The sequence below is a fragment of the Castor canadensis genome, chromosome X, assembly GCF_047511655.1.
Source record: "Castor canadensis chromosome X, mCasCan1.hap1v2, whole genome shotgun sequence".
NCBI classification, from domain to species: domain Eukaryota; kingdom Metazoa; phylum Chordata; class Mammalia; order Rodentia; family Castoridae; genus Castor; species Castor canadensis.
Genome location: NC_133405.1, coordinates 21,902,715 through 21,925,427, shown reverse-complemented (window position 1 = coordinate 21,925,427; position 22,713 = coordinate 21,902,715). Strand labels below are relative to the sequence as shown.

At 44.8% G+C, this 22,713-nt stretch overlaps 1 protein-coding gene across 1 annotated transcript in view; it reads right to left on the bottom strand.

Moving 5' to 3' along the window:
• Positions 1-21,887, bottom strand: part of Gpc4 (glypican 4) — a 110,339-nt gene extending 88,452 nt beyond the window's left edge. The window contains exon 1 of the mRNA XM_020167353.2: positions 21,310-21,887. Within this exon, the coding sequence (XP_020022942.1) occupies positions 21,310-21,469 (160 nt within the window). The 5' untranslated portion in view covers positions 21,470-21,887. The remainder of the gene's footprint in view (positions 1-21,309) is intronic.
• Between the last annotated feature and the right edge of the window lie 826 nt (positions 21,888-22,713).

The window sequence follows — 22,713 nt, the reverse complement described above, 5'->3', positions numbered from 1 at the left end:
CCAAGAAGGAAGGACAGGAGTTGCCAAAAGCAAGCATGCTAACAGCAGTACAGAATGACAGCTGACAGCAGGGAAGGAGACAAAACCCATTCAGAAAGCTCAGTTACCCAGAACTGCTCATGCCAAGGTTTTATTGTATTCCAGAATACATATGCAATGAGGAAAGGGCTTTCCTCACATTCCCCTGATTTTTCCAGATCATCTCAATAGCTCTCACCACACTAGTGGTGACACAAAGAATATCACAGTCAGAAAGAATCTTTGGAATAACTGAGTTCAATGCCCTCATTTCATGAACACCAGGAACAAGGCTCCAATAGGAGGATGTGTTGCATGACCATCCTCCAGCAGTCAGAGGCCAGGCAGGCATCAGCCCCCTGGCTTCCTGACTCCCAGCCCAAAGTTCTGTCTCCTGCATGGCAGCGAGATGTTCATGTACTTAGGTGATAGCTTATGGTCACTTAGCTAATATAAATATTAAAATTTGACAGTGCCAAACAAGAAAGTATCGTAGACCTTCTAAAAAGGTCAATAAAGGAATTAAAAGCTATGTATAATGTCAAATTTCTGGAAGCCCACTCCTATTCAAATTGAATTATTATGGCTACTGTCATCATCTGCCTTCACTTAGGAGCCTGGGACACCTTCCCTGGTGACGGCTCTGTAAGTTGCAGTGAATTCTGAAAACCCTAGGCAACAAACAGCCCTTCGTGACAGAACGCTGGCTCTGCCTCAGCATACGGTCCCCTTTCTGAGCCGTCTTTGCTACAATTCCAGTATGAAAAGGCAACGTGGATTGCTTTTCTGCTCCCTGTTTCTACCCTTACTGATCACTTCCTTCCCTTGCAAAGCCAGGACTGGGATAGAATAAGAAAAGAGGGTCTGGAAAAGAACTGCCTGGATCCCAAATCCTTTTAGTTCTGTATTGTCGTAGCTTCCATGCTTTCTGCTGGTTAATTCTTCAAATCGATTTGAACTTTACATATTGTTCTTAATGATTAACAGGCTTTAATCCATTAAATGTACTGTAGTCAACAATATCCCCCAAAATTGCTTTGTGAACAGCAGGAGGGGGCATGGGAATCAGAAAAGCAAAACTCTCCCACTTTTCTGCAAACCACCTGGAATATCATTGTATAGTCTTGGGCTGTGCACACCACGTAAGACTCAAACTCAACTAAGGGCTCTGCGAGGGCAGCTGAAATTATGGCGACTCAAAGGACAGAGTGGGATGACAAGGGAGGAGAGTACGGGACAGAGAAGACCCAAAGGGATACATACATGGTTCTAATGCCCCCAGCACCGCAAAGGCCCATTAGGCCTAGAAGTGACCATCTAGAGAAGTAGGGAATTCTATTTGGCTGCAACCCTCTGGTGGTATAAACTAAAGAAAGCAAGGCTGAAGCAAATGAGACTGCTGGGCGATACACCTGACCAGCAGCATTCCTGGGACTACCTGAGACACCATGCTAGCCTGAACTCTACCGATAAGGACACCTACCTTTTGAAGGATTTGTCACTCTTGCTCATTACTGGAAACTCGTCCACACAGATGCATCTTGTATGTCCTAATTCTGTTTTTAGAGGGGGTACCCCAATCTATAAGGAAAAGACCCAGAAATGGTCCTACAAAGGGCACAGCTGTCTTCCAACCTCAGCCCTTACTGGACTGGCAAACTCCCCTTTCAACATCCCACTCCCTATGTGTCAGACAGCCCCAAAGAAGCAGCTACCCTCTTTGTTCGCCTCCACTTAGCTGCCCCTCCTCCTTCACCCCACCCTTTAAGCACCTCTTTTACCAGCCACCTGTCAAAATAAACCAAGCCTCGGATCTTTCAAAAACTGACGCTGGAAAGAAGACGTTGGATGCTTTCTTTCCAGGACCTGTTGAAAGATAAAAGATGAAACAGATGGTTTAAAAGGTGAGATTGTACCCTCCTGATCGCAAAGCTGAAAGCAGACAACCCGTGGAAGCCAATGACACAGGAAACGCCCTTTGACCAGATATCGACACAAGACAGAGCAAAGTTATTTTCAATAAAAAATACGAAGGTGAATGAAGTCATTTCACGTCACTGTAGAAAAGTGGCAGAGGAGGGAGAGTTGTGATTAGCCCTCCTTTAAGGAACGACGACACTGCCTTCAAGAAAGTTATGTTCAGATGACAAATGTTGTAGAAAGGGCTTTGTTCAGGTTTTTCCGCTTTGTTTTGTTTTTAAAGGTGAGATACACAGACATGTGGGAAGCCCTCCTCCAACCAAAGGACAGAAGAACCAGTGCAAAAGGCACCGCCACGTCAAGCCACCAAGGCTACTAGCCCTCACCTGCAACCTTCTCCTGCCAGCCAGTCCTCCAGCTGCTTCTGGGAATATTGCCGAACTAAGTTTTTAGAAACCAAAGGAGATGCAGGGTCCTGGCAAGAGCTCAAAGAGGGTGACTCTGGGAAATGCTAGGGGAAAAAAAACCTGAACTCTTAGAGCTAACTCCCTGGGTTGAACTTGAAGTTTCCTTCCTTAGCTTGCTGGTACCAGAGGCACTTAGCATGTGCTGTGGTTAGAGTACACTGTAGGCCCAAGAGGAAAGTTTCCTTCTCTGATACCTTCTGAAAGTAAAAAAAAAAACATTTACCATAAAATTGAACTTAAGGAATTTATTCAAGGGAATCCAAACATACAGGCATGGAGATGACCTTTGCATAAAGCCAAACTCAGGGCTGGAAGTGTAGCTCCAGTGGTACGGCACTTGCCTAGAATGTGTGAGGCACTGGGCTCCACCTCCAAGGAAAAAAAACAAGAAAGATCATCCAGATGTGCTCTGTTAAATAGATTATATGGCACATGCACTGAAGGGAATATTATTCAGCCATTTGAAATTTTTACCCATATAGAATCATAGAAACATTTTTATAGCTTCATGTTAAAAAGAGCATATGTACCAAATCATACACACTATGACTTAAACCATGTAAAAACATACACATGTGAATAGGGATTGGATTGGACTTTGATATGAAAAACAGAAGCATCTCGTTAGGGCTGGTATTATATCATCTCTTCAATTGAAAGCATTTGACTTAGCAGAAACCATAACCTCTGGAGGCCAAATGGCACTATGACAACTCTGAGTGCCAGGTACAAAGCCCTCAGAGCGTAACTATTTATCAGGGCAGGGAGGGAAAAGAGCCTGAGGAAGAGAAGATGCTGCCTGGATCCCCCAAATCACTTCACGTTCCATGGTCTCAGAGGGCAGGCTGGTGGTGTAGCAGTGGCAGAGGGCTTGCATAGCACACACGAGGTGCTGGGGTCCATCCCCAGCACTACAAAAAAAAAAAACATAAAGGAGGAAAAAAAAGATCTCAAGTGGCTTCAGCACATCAGGCTCTCACTTTCCCTGGTGTACAACTCCTGGGTTTCTGGCCATTGTGTGGGGGGGTGGTATTTGCAGTTATCATGGTATCGATAGCTACTAATGAGGAGGTCTGAGGTGATCTCTCAGTAAGAGACCGAGAAATATGAACTGATACACACCTAGCACACAGTTACCACTAAAGATAGGAAGCCCAATATTGTTTCTTTGGGCTTTCTTAAAGATTAATGGATGAAATGGTCACATGAAATCATGTTGACAACACTGATTATAGCCCTGTTTAATGTCTTTTGTCAAACAACCTACCATAAGAAATTCTTTCTAGATTTAGCAACACCAAGAAAATACCTTACCTCAAGAACAGTTATGCTTCCTTTTTATCAGATAAGAAAAAAGTGCGTAACCATCTGGGTGTCCTGTTTTACCTCAGCTACCTGGGAGCCCAGAGTTCATTCACAGTGATAGCCTTGCTTTTAAAAACATTTATTCCATTTAAAACTTTCTACCCCCTTCTCTGTCTTTATTTTGTTTGCATTAACTGAGTTAATCCATATAATCTTTTCAAAACAGGTCTATACTGAGTACTTAGTAAATGCTATCCATCGTTACTTAAACAATTGCTATAAAGGTAACAACTACCGCTATGATTGTAGGAACCCTATTGAACATGGATAAAGTCATTTAAGTGTGTAGGGTTCATATTTAAATTTTTTAAACACTGGACAACAATTATGTGATTTTTTTTTTAAGTTTCAGGCCCTAACAGATTTATAAAAAATTAAAGACATCTGGTTCAAGAATCAGTTAGCAGTTCTTTTTAAAACTGCACCCCTGATGTTTGAGGGCCTAACAGATTTCCATTAGTAAAGCAATTAGAGGGCTGATGAAATCTTGAGCTTTTCTTAAATAGAAAAAAATTACAAATATTGACTGATTAAAAGAAGAGAACTATTAGGAAGGGAAGAGAGACATGAGATGAGAAGAGGCAGGTCAAGGCTGCAAAAAATTGTTCAGAAAGGAGCATGACACAAAGTCAACTGCCTCAACAGCACAAGAAACCTAAATTTGCCCTAGGTGAAGAAATCCTCAACATTTTGTAGTTACTGAGAGTAAAGTGCCTTGCTCTGCTTTCTTAATTAAATTAATGGTCAAATTTTCCTACATGTCAAGAAACAATAATCACAATTGAAATGGTTCCCTGGAAAAATGCCTGGAGTTCAGACATTACTTTCTTTAATAAGAACATACACTACTCAATATACAATGTTATTAAAAATGCCAGGTCTGACCTAACTGTATGATCATACATCTAGTAACTGTTGAAAATTCCTTTAAGATCAATTAAGAAAAATACTTAAACTTGAGGCAATTTATATTTGGCAAAATGTAGGATCTAAATCCACATTTCTTAAATGTCACTCTAGGAAGCTACAAAGCACTGGCATAATACTCAAGCACACAGCACAGATTCAAAGAAATATCTGAAATTGGTAACTGTGTCAAATGCAGTCATTTCCCTTTCTTCTTAGTGATTAGCTTGCATTCCCCTCACATTAAAAACACATCGCAATTTTTTACTTGTTTTCCTTTCTGCAAAATATAAGTACAACAGCTGGTAGGGCTTCAAGAAGGAAAACAAATGTCCTGTCCTAACGGCAGAGCTGCCATTAGTCTCTAGTGTTAATATGGTCAATTACAGAAATGCCTTTCATAAATGTGACTAATTGGAAGGAAAATGGGCTGAATTATACAGCACTTTTAAAGAGATGCACATTGACCATTTTCAAACATAAAGTGACCCCAAGAAGTGCTGCTGACTACAGGAACTTAAGAGTCCTACCGAACAAGCAGAGATATTGTTAAAATGAACCCAATCACTCTTCAAATGGAACCTCAGCTGGTTTCTGAGGTGTCTGGGGACAGTCTCTTCCCTCATGTAGGTGTTGACCATCTCCTAATACCGTAGTTCCTCCCTCATTTGCTTAGCAACCTTTTGATGACACATGCAGCAGAGACCAGAGAAACAGGCTCATCCCCAGAATCCCATTCTTGAGCCTAAAGGCAAACAAGCAAAGCTCAGGGCTCCGAGAGAAATACTAAGAGATTACTGGTCAAAGTGGTAAACTTACGTTTTAAAAATAAAAGAGAAACTGATCTCCTCCCCAAGCTCAGTTTAGATAAGGAAGGACTGCTTTGCTCTATCGTAACTTCACGCAGCTTAGCCGTATCACAGGTGCTTCAGAGCCTAAGAAGGACCATTTGAATGATTCAACTACAAGAAACAAAACACTTCTATCCTCAAGTCTACTGCATTTTAAATGGGGGGGTATACCATATTTATCATATTTAAATTCATATTTAAAACAGTGTATACATTGATCTTCATAATTAAGCAAGACTTGACTCCTGCATACAAACTTGTACATCCAATTTACTACTGTGCAGACACAGTAAGAGAGCTGAGTGCCCAGGCCTTTGTCATTGCATTATAGTCCCTCTTGGGAACAGGAGGGGTCTGGATGTAACCAGGAAAACACTGGGAATACTGGGATTTCCAGGTACTCATGTGCCTCTATGTAAAACTGCCAGGCATGCAGCCCAGTGTCTGTACATACATATCAGCCTCAGAGTTCCTCATTAGGACTTTGAATTTCTGAATAAGTTAACATACAGGGGCCTACTTTATCCACAATATTCATCTAAATTTCTGAAAAACAGGGCTCTGTGAAAGAGCCCATGCTTAGTACGTACCAGGCTCTGGGAAGGAAGGGAGGGAAGAAAAAAGGGAAGGAGGGAGGGGGGAAGAGAAAGGAAAGAAGGAAAGGGAAAGGAAAAGGGAAGGCAATCTCTGTTGAAATGGGGAAACTGCCTGAGGGCGGCACTGCGGCAGGGAATGAGTGCTTCCTCACATCCTGTCATGGTAAACCCTAGCACACTTATCACTTGAGCTGCATTTGTTTACAATCCTAATCTCTCTGACCAACCTCTGTCCTTGCTCCCCAGACCAGGGGTCTGGGGTCCTCCTCTCCTCCTCCATGCACCCTGCACATGGGTCATTATGAATAAAGGTCTGGGAAGGGAAAGAATCATGTTATCAATTGACAGGGACATTCCATCCATATTTTGCTAAGCTGGAGTTCTACTGCAACAATCATTGCTGGGCCTGAAGGCGTCACTTTGAGTCACTCACCAGTCAACTGACCAGCATTTCTGTGGCCTCTGTGGGAATGAGGGTGAGCACCACTCTTTCACAAAAAAACTCGAGTCTGGCTGTTCTGCTGACCACAACAGAAAACAACAGAACAAGTGACACAAGAGTTAACTTTGCACTTTCTGGTTCCCATTTGAGTCCCATCTCTATAAAGATGGCCAGAGTGTATGACCAAAACAATGCTCCTTGTAAGCCTTGATAACAGGCCCAGCTCCCCTGTAGTGCTCTGATAAGTATTCCAGAATTTGTCTCAAGACTCAACTGCCAGAAACACAAGCTGGTCCTTCACATGGGGTGGGGTAGGGGGCAGTGTGTCAAATTAAATAAGAAGAGACTCACAGGCCTGAACGTTCAAGAAAACTAGGCACTCGACCTCAATTTCAACAGCTTCTCTTTGGAAGTAGCTACCACAACTATACCTAAATGCTGATGTGTAGAATTACTCAGTCAATATCTATCTCACCACTTAGTCTATGAGTTCCATGAGTGTGAGGCCTGACCCAAGACCCTTCTTTTCATTTCTTTAACCTCAGTGCCTGCCAATGAATTGGCACTCAATATTTACTGAATGAATGAATCTTCAGCTGAGGCACCCCCTTTCCACAGATGGGGGTTCACATGTGCACTCTCGCACTCACAAATACTCAAGTCAACTAGGACTTCTGCAAGCTTTTTCCTAAATGCAGCCTCTTAGCAAAGAATATTAAGTCATGCCTTCATTAAACATATATTGAATGCCAGGCAGTGTGCTTGACATTGAGTATAGGGCAGTGAACAAAGAGGCAAAGTCCCTCCCCAGGTTGGATGGTGATAACTGAAAAGAAGCAAGCAGAGAAAGAGACGGACAAACAGCGGGGGGAAGTATTCCATCTTATACAGAGATCAAGAATGGCTTTTCTAGCCAGGCACTGATGGCTCACGCCTGTAATCCTAGCTACTCAGGATCACAGTTAAAAGCTGCCAGGGCAAATAGTTCTTGAGACCCTATCTCAAAAAAAATCCATCACAAAAAAAGGGCTGGTGGAGTGGCTCAAGTGGTAGAGCTCCTGCCTACCAAGTGTGAGGCCCTGACTTCAAACCCTACTACTTAAAAAAAAAAAGGCTTCTCTAATAAAGTGATAAGTACTCAAAACCCTGAAACACTATGTGGCAGCAAAGTGTTCTAGGCACGGAGAGTAACAAGGAATAAGAAGGGCAAAGGATGGTAGAGCTCTTGCCTATCACGTATGAGGGCCTGGGACAGGAAATGCAAAGGCCCCGTGCCAGGGGTACCTGAGAAAAAAGAAACAATATGGACAGAATGGAGCCAGGGGCACGCAGAAGAGAGGGAACTGAAGAGACACAACCCTTTAGGCAGGCATCAGAAGGACTCAACAGCTCCGGTTTACATGCTGGGTGGTATGGGAAGCCAGTGGAACCTTTCACACTTAGGCGTAAGAGAGTATGGTCACACTGGCTGCTGAGAGCAAGAGCCAGAGAGCCAGGTGAGAAGACTGGCTGTAGGCAACGGCACCAACCCAAACAAGAGTTGATGAGCACTAAGACCAGAATGGCAGCTGTTTGACGGTAAGAAGAGGGCAGATTCTGGATACATCTAGAAAGCATGGCCCAAAGGTAGACATTAAGAAAGGCATCGAAGCTGAAATATATCCCATCTTTGTTCAGATCACAAGAACACTGACTCAGTTCCTTCTTTTGGAAGGTTATTATTTCTTCCTTTGCCCCAGAACCTGAAGAATGAGGACATCATCTCATATCATCACACTGCTTAATGATCAAATGACCTCCCACCAAAAACACCTCCACAGAGTACATCCAGACCCCCTGGACCTGAGGAAGCAGAGCAAAGAGAGTTAGTTCCAAAGTAGGAGTAAACAATAAGGCAGAACATTAACTAAGTAGCCAGCTGGGGGGCATTTCATTTAAATTCAGTTTAAAGTGAACTCAATTCACTCTTCAAAAAACAAATCTCCCTGTAAACACAAGGAACTAATCCTCAGAGTAGCCTCTGACACCCTGGTGAGAGGGTTATTTTGAAGAAGTATTTCTCAAGGTACAATGGTGAAAAGTTGTCTTGTTTTGCCTTTTAAAAATCTTCGCATGGGGAAATATTCCATAATTAAGGCAATTTTGACAATAGTAGATAATAATTTGACTATAAATTGTAAGGAATGTAATGACTGCTTATTCTGGCACCAAAAAAACAGGACTTTCTGTGAAGTGACTGCCAAGAAAAATGATACTCCCACTCAGACTGGACCATTGCAAGTAGTAACTGCTAACCACATGCTTTACACTGCAGTTTGCAAGGACACAGTGCTTTGTTTTCATCTCTAACCAAACACCAGACTGCAAACTCAATGGAGACAAATGTGTGGTAGAAGAGAAACAATAGCTGAAGGAGAAAAAACTACTGCAGGGCTTAATGCTTGCTGGGTTGCTGACACCAAGGGTTTGGTGGACTAAGGAAAGCTCTGTAGTGCAAAAGAAGCCACTTCCAGCTCCTCCTGGAGACAGAAACCAGGCATTTAAGAATGAAGTCAGGCTTTAAGAGGCTTGAAAAGACAAACTGACCAAGTAGCTGTGAGCAGGCCTGGCACGAAAAGAATGGCTAGGATGGAGTGGAGACAGAGCCTGACCCAAGCCTCTGGGGGATGAGGACAGAAGTGAGTACCTGGTAGAAAGGAGGGAAGGTAGCTGAGTTTCTAAAAGCATGTCTGCTGGCACAGCTGAGTTCCTACTAACATCTGAAACAGACAATGTAAGAAGTCAGTCTACTGGGATTAAAACAAACCACATGAAACACAGCTCCTACCCAGCAAGCCAAGAAATTGTACCACATTCTAGGTGACCGGGAACAAAAAAGACACTTTCCTTTTCCGTTTTTATTTCAGCATCAAGGTCTAGATGTACTAGGAATGTAAAAATAAACAGCTTAAATTAAATTTAAAATGCATTATTTTAGAGCATTCAGGCTGCCACGAGAAAATAGACTGAGTGGCTTATAAATGGCATAAGTTCTGGAGGCTGGGAAGTCCAAGATCAAGGTGCTGGCAGATTCAGTGTCTGGTGAGGGCCTACTTCCTAGTTCACACATGGCAGTCTTCTCCACTGTTAATGTCAGGTGGCACAAAGGTCAAGGGATCTCTCTGGGATTTCTCTTTACAAGGGCTCTAATCCTATTCACAAAGGCTTACTTCCCAATACCATCAGCGTTAGGATTTCAACATGAATTCAGGGGAGGACATAAATATTCAGACTATAGCAGGGATGAGTAGAATATCTATTGTATAACTCAATGGTAGAGCTCTTGCCTAGTATACATGAGGCCCTGGGTTCCATCCCCAGCAAAGGAGGAAAGGAAGGAGCGATGGAGGGAAGGAAGGAAGGAGAGAGGGAAGGAAGGAAGGAAGGAAAGAAGGAAGGAAAATACCTATTCTTAGAATAAACACAAAATTCAAAAATTATTCTTGAACTTGTTTTTGAACCTTGAAAGACTTTTTCAAGGACTACCACCTCCCATGCAGTGCGTCAGGAATCTGGAGACATGATCTCTCAGATCAAGCAAAACGGGGCAAAAGTGGCTTGTTTCTTTTTAAGGCTCAAATAGCTACATGGTCAGAAACTATCCCTTACTTTTAACATTTCTTATCATTATACATTTACTTAGCTTGGTAAATGTTTAAAAGGGAAACCAATATCCAAATATTTAAATCTGTCACCCCTAACTAAGAACAAGCTCTCTTGCTTGTGACTTGGGGTCAGAGTGTCAGTTTCCCAAGCTAAGCACAGCAGGCAAATCATCTAACTTGGATGTTCTAGAAGGCTAAGAAGAGAAGGTGGAGAAGAACAAAATCATAAGCCAAAAGCCTTCAAGTGAATAAGCCACTAATTTAATATACAGTCTTTTAACCTATTGGGCGCGTGTGTGTGTGTGTGTGTGTGTGTGTGTGTGTGTGTGTGTGTGCTGGGGATGGAACCCAGGGCCTTGCACATGCTAGGCAAACCAATGAGCTACATCTCCAGCCCTTTAACCTAGTCTTTTAAAAATAAAAACACAAAGTGTGCTGGATGTGGTGGCACACACATGCAATCCCAGCACTTGGGAGGCTGAGGCAAGTTTGAGGCCAATCTAGATTACAAAATGACATGTTGTCTCAAAAAAAAAAAAAGAAAAGAAAAGAAAGAAAGAAACTAAAAGACACACATAGAATGACCCCTTAGTGGTAAGGACTTTTGGGAAACTGGGTGACCTAAATAGGGAAAAGTGCACTGAACTTTCCCCCTTTTAAGAGTTTTCTTTCATATTTCAAATCTCTAATAGAACTCGTTGTAAAATATACTTTCTGAACTTTTGTGTCGGATTATATCAAACACAAATGATTCTACCCTGAAATAGTCTAGTACCCTCAAGGGTCACCAAAGTGCCTCTAAGGCATTCACCACCATCCTAAAAGGTCTCAAACTGCTCAGATCAGCAAGTTCTAGGTGTGCTGTGTTTTGTTTCATACTGTCCTCTGGCACTTCACCCATAAGTCAAGTCTTACCTGCCTCTAAAATTATCCCTTCCTGTGACCCTTCTCCACCACCCCTAACCAGCCACACCAGCTACTACTAATTAACAATGCGCTGGGAAACCAGATAACCAAAGCCTTTTATAAATGCTATCTACCTAATTTGAATGTAAACTCAAAAGCTTGATTCCTGTTTGACACCTCTTGGAATCCCCAGCCCCTAGCATACTGCTCTACTCAATGGGCGCTAATGATAAGCTTCTGAAGTCCTTTTCTCCAAGTAGACTGCAGAAGCTTTCCGCCAGCTGTCTCTACCGTTTAGCTTTTCCACTGTCTTCCACATTCCCAGCTGTGTTCTGGATGGCTGTGCCCAGGAGAAGCCTAGGGATTTACTGTACTTCTATTTCTTGATAAGGTACTTGTAGAGAATAAACACTTGGCAAAGAGGACATTAAGGTAAGGGATAAAGAGATTTTTTTATTTTACCAATAAAGAGAAAGGCGAAGAAATATCACCGAGCACACTGACATTTAATCAATAAATGACAGCAAGGCTGGATTCCATCCTAATTCTCCCCAAAGGACTCAACGTCCTTTCTGTGTCTCTACCTGCAACAAAGCATCACTGCTTGTGATTTATACTTGTAGCATGATTTTAAAAATTCTTTCCTCAAGTTTAACAGACCTCTCTTAAATGCAAGTTAGCTAAAATTAAAACAAGCATGCAAAGAGTCTAAAGTAGAGCTCTTAACTAGCCAGCACTTTGTGATGAATTTCCTTGAAAAGTTCAGAATCATAGAATCTCAGAGATGGAAGGGATCTTAGACATGGCCTAGGGAAGTGGTTTTTCAACTGCAGCAAATCATTAGAACCCCTGGGAAGCTTTTAAAAACTATTATGACCTAACCCACTCCCAGAAGGTATGACTGAATTGATCGGGGGTGGTACTCAGGCATTAGTATATTTTAAAAGCTACCCAAGTGGTTCCAATGTATAGCCAGGGCTAAGAACCACGAATATAACCCAGCATTCTAACTTTAACCTTATTTATCCCCATTTTCAAAGCAGGAAGAACTACATCCAAAGTCAAGAGTATCAGACAACTAATGTGTTGCACAAGTAGACTAGAACTACTCGTTCCAAGAAAACACATTCTCTCCATTTAACTACTCCACTACGGCAGTGCACTTTTCTTCTTTCTCTCCCTCAATCATTTTTCTATCCTCATTAACTCAAACCTGCCCATCTATCCCAAAGTAATGCATTTTCTAAATATTCTTTGCCTTGGAAGCTTACTGCATAAGATTTGAAAACCTGAACTATGGATGTCTACTTCCCTATATCCACAAGCCTTTTTGTGATGCTGGGGATGGAACCCAGGGCCTCCTGCATGCTAAGCATGTACTCTATAACTGAGCTGCACACCCAGGCCTCACACACTTCTTCTTTTGGCAAAGAACTCTGGGAGATTACTCAGTGCATGGTTTCCCTTCCAAGAAGCCATATTGCTTTTCCTCTGATAGGTGGGACTCAGCCTACCCTTTTACCATCACAGTAACAAGGAGCTTCTTTCAAAGGTTCACCTCCAATGGTGTTTTGGCCCCCTTAATTTCTAGTTTGTGCCTGCCTTGCCATACCTAGTGGACCTCTCTCTTTTAGTCTAAACTCTTTCCACTTTGTGAAAGATGTCTTTTTCCCTGAAGCAGCCTCTTTCACTCTGCCAGTTAGTCATGCCGGGTTCTTTTCTTCCTCCCCCAAGCAGCTGGTCTTTTTGATGTCTGGCACACATTTATCTGGGCTTCCCAATAAGATGTTTTTACATAGTTTCCAGGCTTCCTGGAGGTTATTGACTTTTTTAACTCTTCCATTCAATTTTTTCCTAATTTCTAACATTTGTTAAGAGTTTCTTTTTCAAAAGTTGAATACCTGGCTGATGGATCTCTTTGATTTTTCTCTCCTACCAGATTGCTAAATTAAATGCATCAGAACTTAAATATAATATTTCAAATTACCTCCAGGATGCAATGACTTCATGAATTTTCTGCACTTTCATGTTCCCTATAGTAAGCAACAGATGTTTAACCAAGTAGAACTGAGAGTGCTAGCTCCTACCTGTTGGGTATATGTCTGCTTACTTATACAAAACATCTGATACCCTTACGCCTGTGTGCTTCTACTTGGTAAAGAATAAACTTAAGATTATTTTTCGGTTAAAAGGTAACTGAGGTGCACTGATTCAACTCTGAATCTAATCTCCCTTAAATGTACACTAAAGTGCCTAATCACAAAGGTCTCAATTGTTCCTTACAGAAGAATATCTCAAAGCATGAAGAAAAATAGAATTCTGAATCTTCCTTTAAAAATTCCTACAGTACTCAATCATTAACGAAGTACAAAGACATTTACATTTACCCCCTCAGAGAATAAAAATGCTCTCTAGGTTATACCAACATCCCATGGAAATTTAAAGTGTTTAGATCCAGAAAATTCCTAGAAGATCAACAGACCACAGGATCACCATATACCATGGAGGCAGTGTAACCCCACGACATCACTGCTGTCGTGAGAATGCGACAGAATTGCCTATGTCATCCTCTCACTTGTCTGACACTATTGCATCGAGCTACCACACTCAATACTGGTGGGCAAATAAAACACCAATAGTTGCCATCTGTGCCCTTAGGTTGCTTCCGGTTAGTGGCTGCATACCCCGTTAACTAAAACACAAGGCCATTCTGTGCAAAGCCCAAGAACCTGGTTCAAGCAGAGAATTAGAAGGACGAGGGCACAGAACCTTGGAGAATTCAGAAGTGACTGGATGAAAGAAGGATCATTTTGAAATACCTGCAGTCACCGAAGCTCAGAGCAGAGGAATGACTCCATTCCAAGTAGTGACATAAGGAAATTGAGCTGGGAACGTTCAGAAGAATGGGACAGGAAGACACTAAACGAGAGGCAGGTAGACCAGTTAAGAACTATTTAAAACGGCCTCCTAACATCTCCTAGCCTTTATCTCTTGCCTCACCAAGGCTGAACTCCCAAGTGTCACTAGTTATCTTCCTAAAACAACTTGATCAATGACATTCCCCTCCTCACAACCCCTCACTTGCTCCCCGGGGGCCAGGAAAATACAATTTATATTCCTTCTACTATTAACACTATGTGGTCTATGTATGGTTTAACATTTTGCCTACAGAAGATGTGACTAGATCTTCTCTGGTACATATGGTATGAGACACCTGAAGTCATCCCATAACTTACATCTCTAAAACCTCTATGGAAGTAGAGAAGGCATCTTCTTGTCTTACCATCTGTACAACCCAGCACAGATTATACTCTGGGTCTACCAAAAAACTCTATTCAGAAGCTTCTAGACATCATCAATAGCTATAGCAAGGTACAGGATATAAAATCAACATAGAAAAATCATTAGCATTTCTATACACTAACAATGAGCAAACGGAAAAAGAATATATGAAAACAATTCCATTTACAGTAGCCTCAAACAAAATCAAATACCTAGGTGTAAACCTAACAAAAGATGTGAAAGACCTCTACAAGGAAAACTATACACTTCTGAAGAAAGAGACTGAGGAAGACTATAGAAAGTGGAGAGATCTCCCATGCTCATGGATTGGTAGAATCAACACAGTAAAAATGTCGATACTCCCCAAAGTAATCTACATGTTTAATGCAATTCCCATCAAAATTCCAATGACATTCATTAAATAGATTGAAAAATCTGTTAAATTTATACGGAAACACAAGAGGCCACGAATAGCCAAGGCAATACTCAGTCAAAAGAACAATGCAGGAGGTATCACAATACCTGACTTCAAACTATATTACAAAGCAGTAACAATAAAAACAGCATGGTACTGGCACAAAAACAGACAGGAAGACCAGTGGAACAGAATAGAGGATCCAGATATGAAGCCACACAACTATAACCAACTTGTCTTTGACAAAGGAGCTAAAAATATACGATGGAGAAATAGCAGCCTCTTCAATAAAAACTGCTGGGAAAACTGGTTAGCAGTCTGCAAAAAACTGAAACTAGATCCATGTATATCACCCTATACCAACATTAACTCAAAATGGATCGAGGATCTTAATATCAGACCCCAAACTCTTAAGTTGATACAGGAAAGAGTAGGAAATACTCTGGAGTTAGTAGGTATAGGTAAGAACTTTCTCAATGAAACCCCAGCAGCACAGCAACTAAGAGATAGCATAGATAAATGGGACCTCATAAAACTAAAAAGCTTCTGCTCATCAAAAGAAATGGTCTCTAAACTGAAGAGAACACCCACAGAGTGGGAGAAAATATTTGCCAACTATACATCAGACAAAGGACTGATAACCAGAATATACAGGGAACTTAAAAAACTAAATTCTCCCCAAACTAATGAACCAATAAAGAAATGGGCATGTGAACTAAACAGAACTTTCTCAAAAGAAGAAATTCAAATGGCCAGAAAACACATGAAAAAATGCTCACCATCTCTAGCAATAAAGGAAATGCAAATGAAAACCACGCTAAGATTCCACCTCACCCCTGTTAGAATAGCCATCATCAGCAACACCACTAACAACAGGTGTTGGCGAGGATGCGGGGAAAAAGGAACCCTCTTACACTGTTGGTGGGAATGTAGACTAGTACAAGCACTCTGGAAAAAAATTTGGAGGCTACTTAAAAAGCTGGACATCGATCTACCATTTGATCCAGCAATACCACTCTTGGGGATATACCCAAAAGACTGTTACTCCAGAGGCACCTGCACACCCATGTTTATTGCGGCACTATTCACAACAGCCAAGTTACGGAAACAGCCAAGATGCCCCAGCACTGACGAATGGATTAAGAAAATGTGGTATCTATACACAATGGAATTTTATGCAGCCATGAAGAAGAACGAAATGTTATCATTCGCTGGTAAATGGATGGAATTGGAGAACATCATTCTGAATGAGGTTAGCCTGGCTCAAAAAACCAAAAATCGTATGTTCTCCCTCAAATGTGGACATTAGATCAAGGGCAAACACAACAAGGGGATTGGACTCTGAGCACATGATAAAAGCGAGAGCACACAAGGGAGGGGTGAGGATAGGTAAGACACCTAAAAAACTAGCTAGCATTTGTTGCCCTTAATGCAGAGAAACTAAAGCAGATACCTTAAAAGCAACTGAGGCCAATAGGAAAAGGGGAACAGGAACTAGAGAAAAGGTGAGATCAAAAAGAATTAACCTAGAAGGTAACACCCACGCACAGGAAATCAATGTGAGTCAATGCCCTGTATAGCTATCCTTATCTCAACCAGCAAAAACCCTTGTTCCTTCCTATTATTGCTTATACTCTCTCTACAACAAAATTAGAAATAAGGGCAAAATAGTTTCTGCTGGGTATTGGGGGGGGGGAGGGAGGGGTGGAGTGGGTGGTAAGGGAGGGGGTGGGGGCAGGGGGGAGAAATGAACCAAGCCTTGTATGCACATATATATAATAAAAGAAAAATGAAAAAAAAAATACTCTGGGTCTACGTCAGACCTACCTGGGTTCAAATCCCACCTCTGCCACGCACTAGCTGAAAGACTATGAACACACTTCTTTATCCCTTTGAATCTCAGTTTCCTTTTCTGCAAAAGGAAAGTATTAGGATGGGGCTGGGGTCAGGCCCAGAGAAAGTAGTGGATAGCTACAGGTCTTATCGTACGGCCAAAAGGCATTTTGGTAAACATACGGGAATGAACGTCAGTGCTAAAACAGTTAATGGTACCAGGGAGCCAGAAAGACTCTCTTCCAACTGACTCGGATTAATACTGATGTTGTTTCCCTTGTACAGATAACAAAAAAACTTCCTCTTTCATTCTTCAGTCTAGTCTCCAGTTAATCCTGAAATTGCATGCAATCCAGTATGAATCAAATAAAAAAGGAAAATAGTAATTATGCTGAATCAAACATTTTCTATTTGTATGTTCTAACATAAGATAGAGCTACATAAGCTAGAACTTTTATTAAGGTCTCTTTTGAGCGTGTCCAGGAGGCAGTTCCTCTGACACTTGGAACAATTTCTGAAGTGGCAGGCCCTGTGGCTCAATTAGACCCTCTCCTCAACTGAAATATGAGGAGCCAAACTGATGACCCCAACAGAATAGATCACAAGTTCACTGCACAATCAAACCCAAAAAGTGGGGAAGGGGGAATAAAAATCTGTGTGTCTTATGTATGATAACCATCTCAACACAGGAAAGGAAAGTACTGCTATCTCTCCATCTCTCTCTGTCTCTTTCTCTCCATGTAATTCTAACACAGCTTGTGAGTCCCATAATCCTTTGAGGCACAAATGTGTACATGCATATGTGGGAGCACATGAACACAGGTTCAGTGCTCATGAACATAAATGAGAACAGGAAACAAAAGCTCCAAAATCAGATTGGAGGCATGGCTCAAGCGGTAGAGCACCTGCCTAGCAAGCATGAAACCCTGAGTTCAAACCCCAGAACAGCCAAAAAAAAAAAAATTCAAAAATTCCAAAAATCACAACTATGGCACAAAGTTCTCCTTGGTATTGTTCAATGTCACCATGAAAGGGATTTTTGGCAAATTCAAGAATATTTCTCAGTAAAGCACCTACCTAGCAAGCATGAGGCCCTGCATTCAAGCCCCAGTACTGCCAGGGGGGGAAAAAAGGAATATTTCTAACCAACTGTGTCTCACTTTTTTTTTTTTGCCTCACTCTTAAAGGCAATCAATTTCAACAAATATTAATTTAGTAATAAAATGATAATTGTTGCATATCCTTTATCTTCAATGAAAATAATTAGGGTTTTAGACTTATTATCATAAATGTTATTTTTTACTACTGAACTAGCACTATCTACTTAATACTCTAGTTCCAAATTCCTTCTCCTTTGTTTTTCTTCTTTTTGTGTGTGCACTGGGGATTGAACCCAGGGCCTCAAATACACTAAGCACATGCTTTTCCCAGACCCTTCTCCTCATCTGTATCACTCATATGGTATTTATCACACCCTGTGGTGTACTCCAGTTATGTGTGTGCATGGCTTACCTCCCTACCACCAGCAAGATCCTGGTGATGAAGGCCTCTCCTGCTTTTCTTGCTCTCTTGCCTCTGTTATGCTGAGCACAGAAAACCGCACGTAGTAGGCGGTATTCCAAAAAGGTATGGTCAATGAAAGCTGAACAAAAAAAATATCCCTTGTGTTAAAGATCTCTTTTGATCATGGTATCTGAGCTCCCCAATATTTGGAAAGCACAGAGTTCAAACCACCGGGCAATGCAGGACCTCAGGTGCAAGCCCTGTCAGCATGCTATATACTCCCTGACACTCTTGAGAGCATTCAGATAACCCTATGCTCAATTACTGAGACTCCTTCAGAACATGGAGCATTCTTAAAGTCTATTCAAACCTCTAGAAGGCAAGTGCAAGGCCACCAAGAATAAAACCTTAAACTTGGACTAGGCCTAGGGCTCAAAGAGTGGGGCACTCAGATATTGCAACCCTTTGCCTAGAAAACAATCCTGGATGTTTTGCATTGAAAAAACATATATACCCCTCCCCAAGAAAAGTGCCTGGCCATTCATTCAGATGTAAGCTGAATAAAGTCACTAAATTGACCATTCCTCGCCCCCCCCCAAAAAAAACACCAAAATTATCTGAACAAAGTCTGGAGAAGATGAAGCTAATGTATGCATCTGGAGAGGCCAGGGCGATGGTAAAGATTACCCCTGTTTCTATACTGACCATCTAAAGGTATTTGCTTGGGTCTGTCTGTGTTGTGACAGTGTCCTAGACTCAAATGAAAGCCTCTAACACTCCACATTTTTGAGCCATTCAGTCATGCATTTTTGTTATTGTTGAAAGTGGTGCGAAATTGCACGGCGTGAGCTAAAGTCCTTGGTGGTCTTCCAAGGATTCCAGCTAAAAAGGCACTTCCTTTGTTCCTCTGGAGAATGCAGTCCAGTAGGTCATTCAAAAGGGGAAATAAAAGCAGCAGCCCTGGGAAGGAGATGAAGGACAAGACAAAAAGAATAAAATGTTTTGGGTGTGAGCACATTAGCTTCCATTTCCTGCTGCTGGTCACTAATAACTCCCCTATCTTTGGGGAGAGGTCCAGATAGACATGTATGAAAAAAGACACCTCAGGTGTTTTCCAGAGATGATGACAATCAATGAGAACACCTAGAGTATGAAGTGCCCCAGCACCTTTCATGCTTCCTTTTCCTGGAGGTGCTGGCTTGGGGAAGATGTCCTGCCGTTTCTAAAGACCGCACAGAGAAAAGTCCGAGAAACTGGGGGGAACAATTTCGCAGCCCACTCCCTGAATGTCTCCGGTCCATCTCAAAGGCACATATTGTTTGCATGCGCAGAAGATGAAAACTTGTCACTTTCCCATTACGTGCTGGGCTGCATCTATCCCTTCAAAACGTGAGAATGACAACTGTAACCTTCACGCCAATCATCTCTGCGGCACCCAGGCCCAAATTTGGCAGGGCACAAAGACCCCAAGTCTGACCTGCAGAGCCCCCAAGCTTCAGCGGCTGCTGGTTCACTTCACTTTTTCTGGCTGGGCGGGAGGAAGAGGGGAAAAGAAAGGGGGCTTTTCAGGGCTCTACAACCAATAAAATCCTGCGGCTGTGAGGACATACTTGAGCTCCCAAAAAGACAGGCAGCTGAAGGACAAACAGTCTTTAATCAGTAGTGTGCGAGTCATTTAATAACTGCCAAGGTGCACCGGGTGCCTGGGCTACTCCAGCAATTTCTTCGGTTCTATTTCTAGACAGATGCTGGTTACACTCCGAAAGTGCCCAACAACTTCCCTCAATTACTTTTGTGATTTACGTGTAATTGATGACTGCACTTAATCTCCAAGGTTATTAATAGCCCTTCCAAAAAATGACCCCCAAGTCTTCCTAAGCCTTTGGAAGCGCCTGGTTAAAATTACAATATTTCCTTTGCTGGCTGCCGGCCCCCTGCCTGCCCCACCCGGGCAACCAGCACAGCGAGGCAAGGGCGCACTCCGCTCACTTCCATGAAAGGTTCGGAATGGAGGCTTGGCCCCCGGGGCTCGAATCGTCACTCCTCCGTTAGGATCTGCTGGCCACCAGCCAGCTAGAGTGGAGGCTCTTTCTGAGCCTCCGGGGAGAACAGGCTACCTGCGCCGCCGCCGGCCCCAGCGCGGCCCGCGGGGCTGCGCGCAACAGTTGGCCGCCTCGAACGAGTCAGTGCGACCCCGTAGAGGACTCGCCCGGCCACCGCCGCTGGCCTCGCGACAAGGGGCGGAGAGCGCCCCCCGGAGAGCTGCCTCCCCCCACCCACACCCACACACACCCCGCCCTCCCAGAAGGGCTTTTACAAATACCCCCACTCAACCCCCACCCCCAGCGCCGAAATCCGGTGAACTTTTTCAGAGGCAAAACCGTCTTCATTTGCATAACCATCTCCAAACTGAGATTCAGGTTTCCTGTAATCAGTCCTTTCAAAGGTCTGTAATTGAATGTGCAATTAACCCTTAAAATGAGGTGAGAAAAAAAAAGAAAGGGGGGGAATACCCTTCTGCTCCAACACCTTCCGGAAAGCAGGAGAGTTTCCAAAAGTCAGGGTTTGCAGAGGTGGGGAGTAGGGGGAGTCGTTTGCTTTTTAAAGGCGACTTCTAAAGCCCCTTGCAGCTACTAAAACCCCTAATCCATGTCAGCGGTAGAAGAGAGGCGGGGAGAGGGGTTTTAAAAGAACATCAATGAAACATCAATTCAAATTCCACGTTTTGCACCCCTCCTGGAATCTGCAAACTCCGAGATGTCCCCCTACTCCACCCCACCCCCACCCGGCCTCTTCATCACCCATACAACAAAGCGGGGAGCCCATAAGGAGTTCAACCCGGAAAATGAGAGGGAGCCGGTGACACGCACTGTGAGGACCAGAGACCTCAGTAGCTTTCCAGGACCCCAAAGACCACGACGAGGGGGGAGGGGGTAAAGGCAGAGCGCGGGAGTGGCACGGGGCAAGCCGGCGGCGCCCCTCCACTCGCAGTGTCCGGGGCCGCCGCGCCGCCCCGCGCCCGGCTGGCTCTGGCTTTCTCTCTCTGCCCATTTCTCCCTCTGGACTACCTGGGCCGGCGCGGGGACCGCAGGGGAGGGAGCCCGCGGCCCCTTTCCCGGGGTGCCCGTCTCTGCGCCCGCCTCCCGGGGACTCCCACGTACCGTTGATCTCGTGGAGTGGGGCATCGTTCTTGTTGAAGCCTTTGGACACGTACAGACGTCGCACTTCCGAGCAACTTTTCGACTTGAGCTCGGCAGCCAGCAGCGCGGCGCTCAGCACGGCCAGAGCGCAAAGAAGCGCGGGCAAGCCGAACCGTGCCATGGTGCGGGCCGGGGCGGACGCGCTCCCACCTTTGGGATCGCGATGAGACGGGACGGGAAGCAGCGGCGCGGAGCCGGGGACTCGCGAGTGGAGCGAGGGCGAAGGAGTTGGAGTTGGTAGAGGAGGAAGAGAAGACGCTGAGCGAAAAGTGGAGCTGGGCCTCGCGTCAGGCAACGGTCCCCGGTGCCAGGCGCCCGGCCGGGGAAGAAGAGAAGGAGGAGGAGGTCGTGAAGGCGGAGCGCGGTCCAAGGGAGCGGAGGCGCGGGCCGCCGACCTCGAGGCTCCGCGGGGCAGAGAACGGGGCAAGCTGGCCGTCCGGCTGGGGCAGGGGCGCGGGGAAGGAAGGGAAGGTGGCAGGCGCCGCGGGCGCGCCGAGGGTGTGGGCGGCGTCGGCGGGCGCTCGCTGCGCGCTGCTTCGGCTGCCCGGCGCGGCTCGGCTCGGCCGGCTCGGCTCCGCTCGGCTCGGTTACTCTGCCCTCGGCCGCGCGGCTGTGCCCTTCTCAGCTCTGCCGCTGATTGACTGGCCGGCTTGCTCCGCGACGCTCGCAAACTTGGCCCAGCGGGCGGCACTAGGGGGAGGAGGCGGGCGGCGGGGGGGGGGGGCCCGGAGACAGGCGGGAGCACGCAGGGCCGGGCCGGGCCGGGAGAAAACCTGGAAGCGGGTTTGGATCCGGAGCGGCCAAATCCACTTCCTAGGGGGCCGCACCGGGCGCGCGGCGCTCCCTCGCGCGACACGCCCCGTCGGACTCCTCCCTCCTCTCCTCCTCCTCGGAGGCGGGGAGCCGGCCCGCCGCCCCCCATCCAGAGAGGAAAGGCCACTCGCTCCTGGCTTTAAGGGCCCAAGTCCCGGGGAAGCCGGCGGCTTGGGACTTGTCCCTAAGCCCACGTCGGAGCCAGAAGCCTTCTTCGCGCGGGCGGCTATCTGAGAGCCAAAGCTGCGCGGAGCCCTCCCTCCGCGATACCTGCCTCCCCGCTGTCATCCCGCATCCGGGGACGCTTCCTACCGCCCAGCTCCTGGGCTCCAGGAGGAAGGCGCCCACATTACTCGCATTGTTTCGCTGCAGGCACCAGAAGCACTTGGGGCTCCCAGCTGGCCCTAGATCCTCACCTGGCCTCCCCAGACCTGCTTCCCATCCACAGGTGCTCATGAGCACCGACTTGTCCCTGACCCTAACAGCCATTCTCCAAACCCCCTTCCCCGCCACCCTACTCCGCAACAAGTCCAACCAAACCCCGAAGCAGGA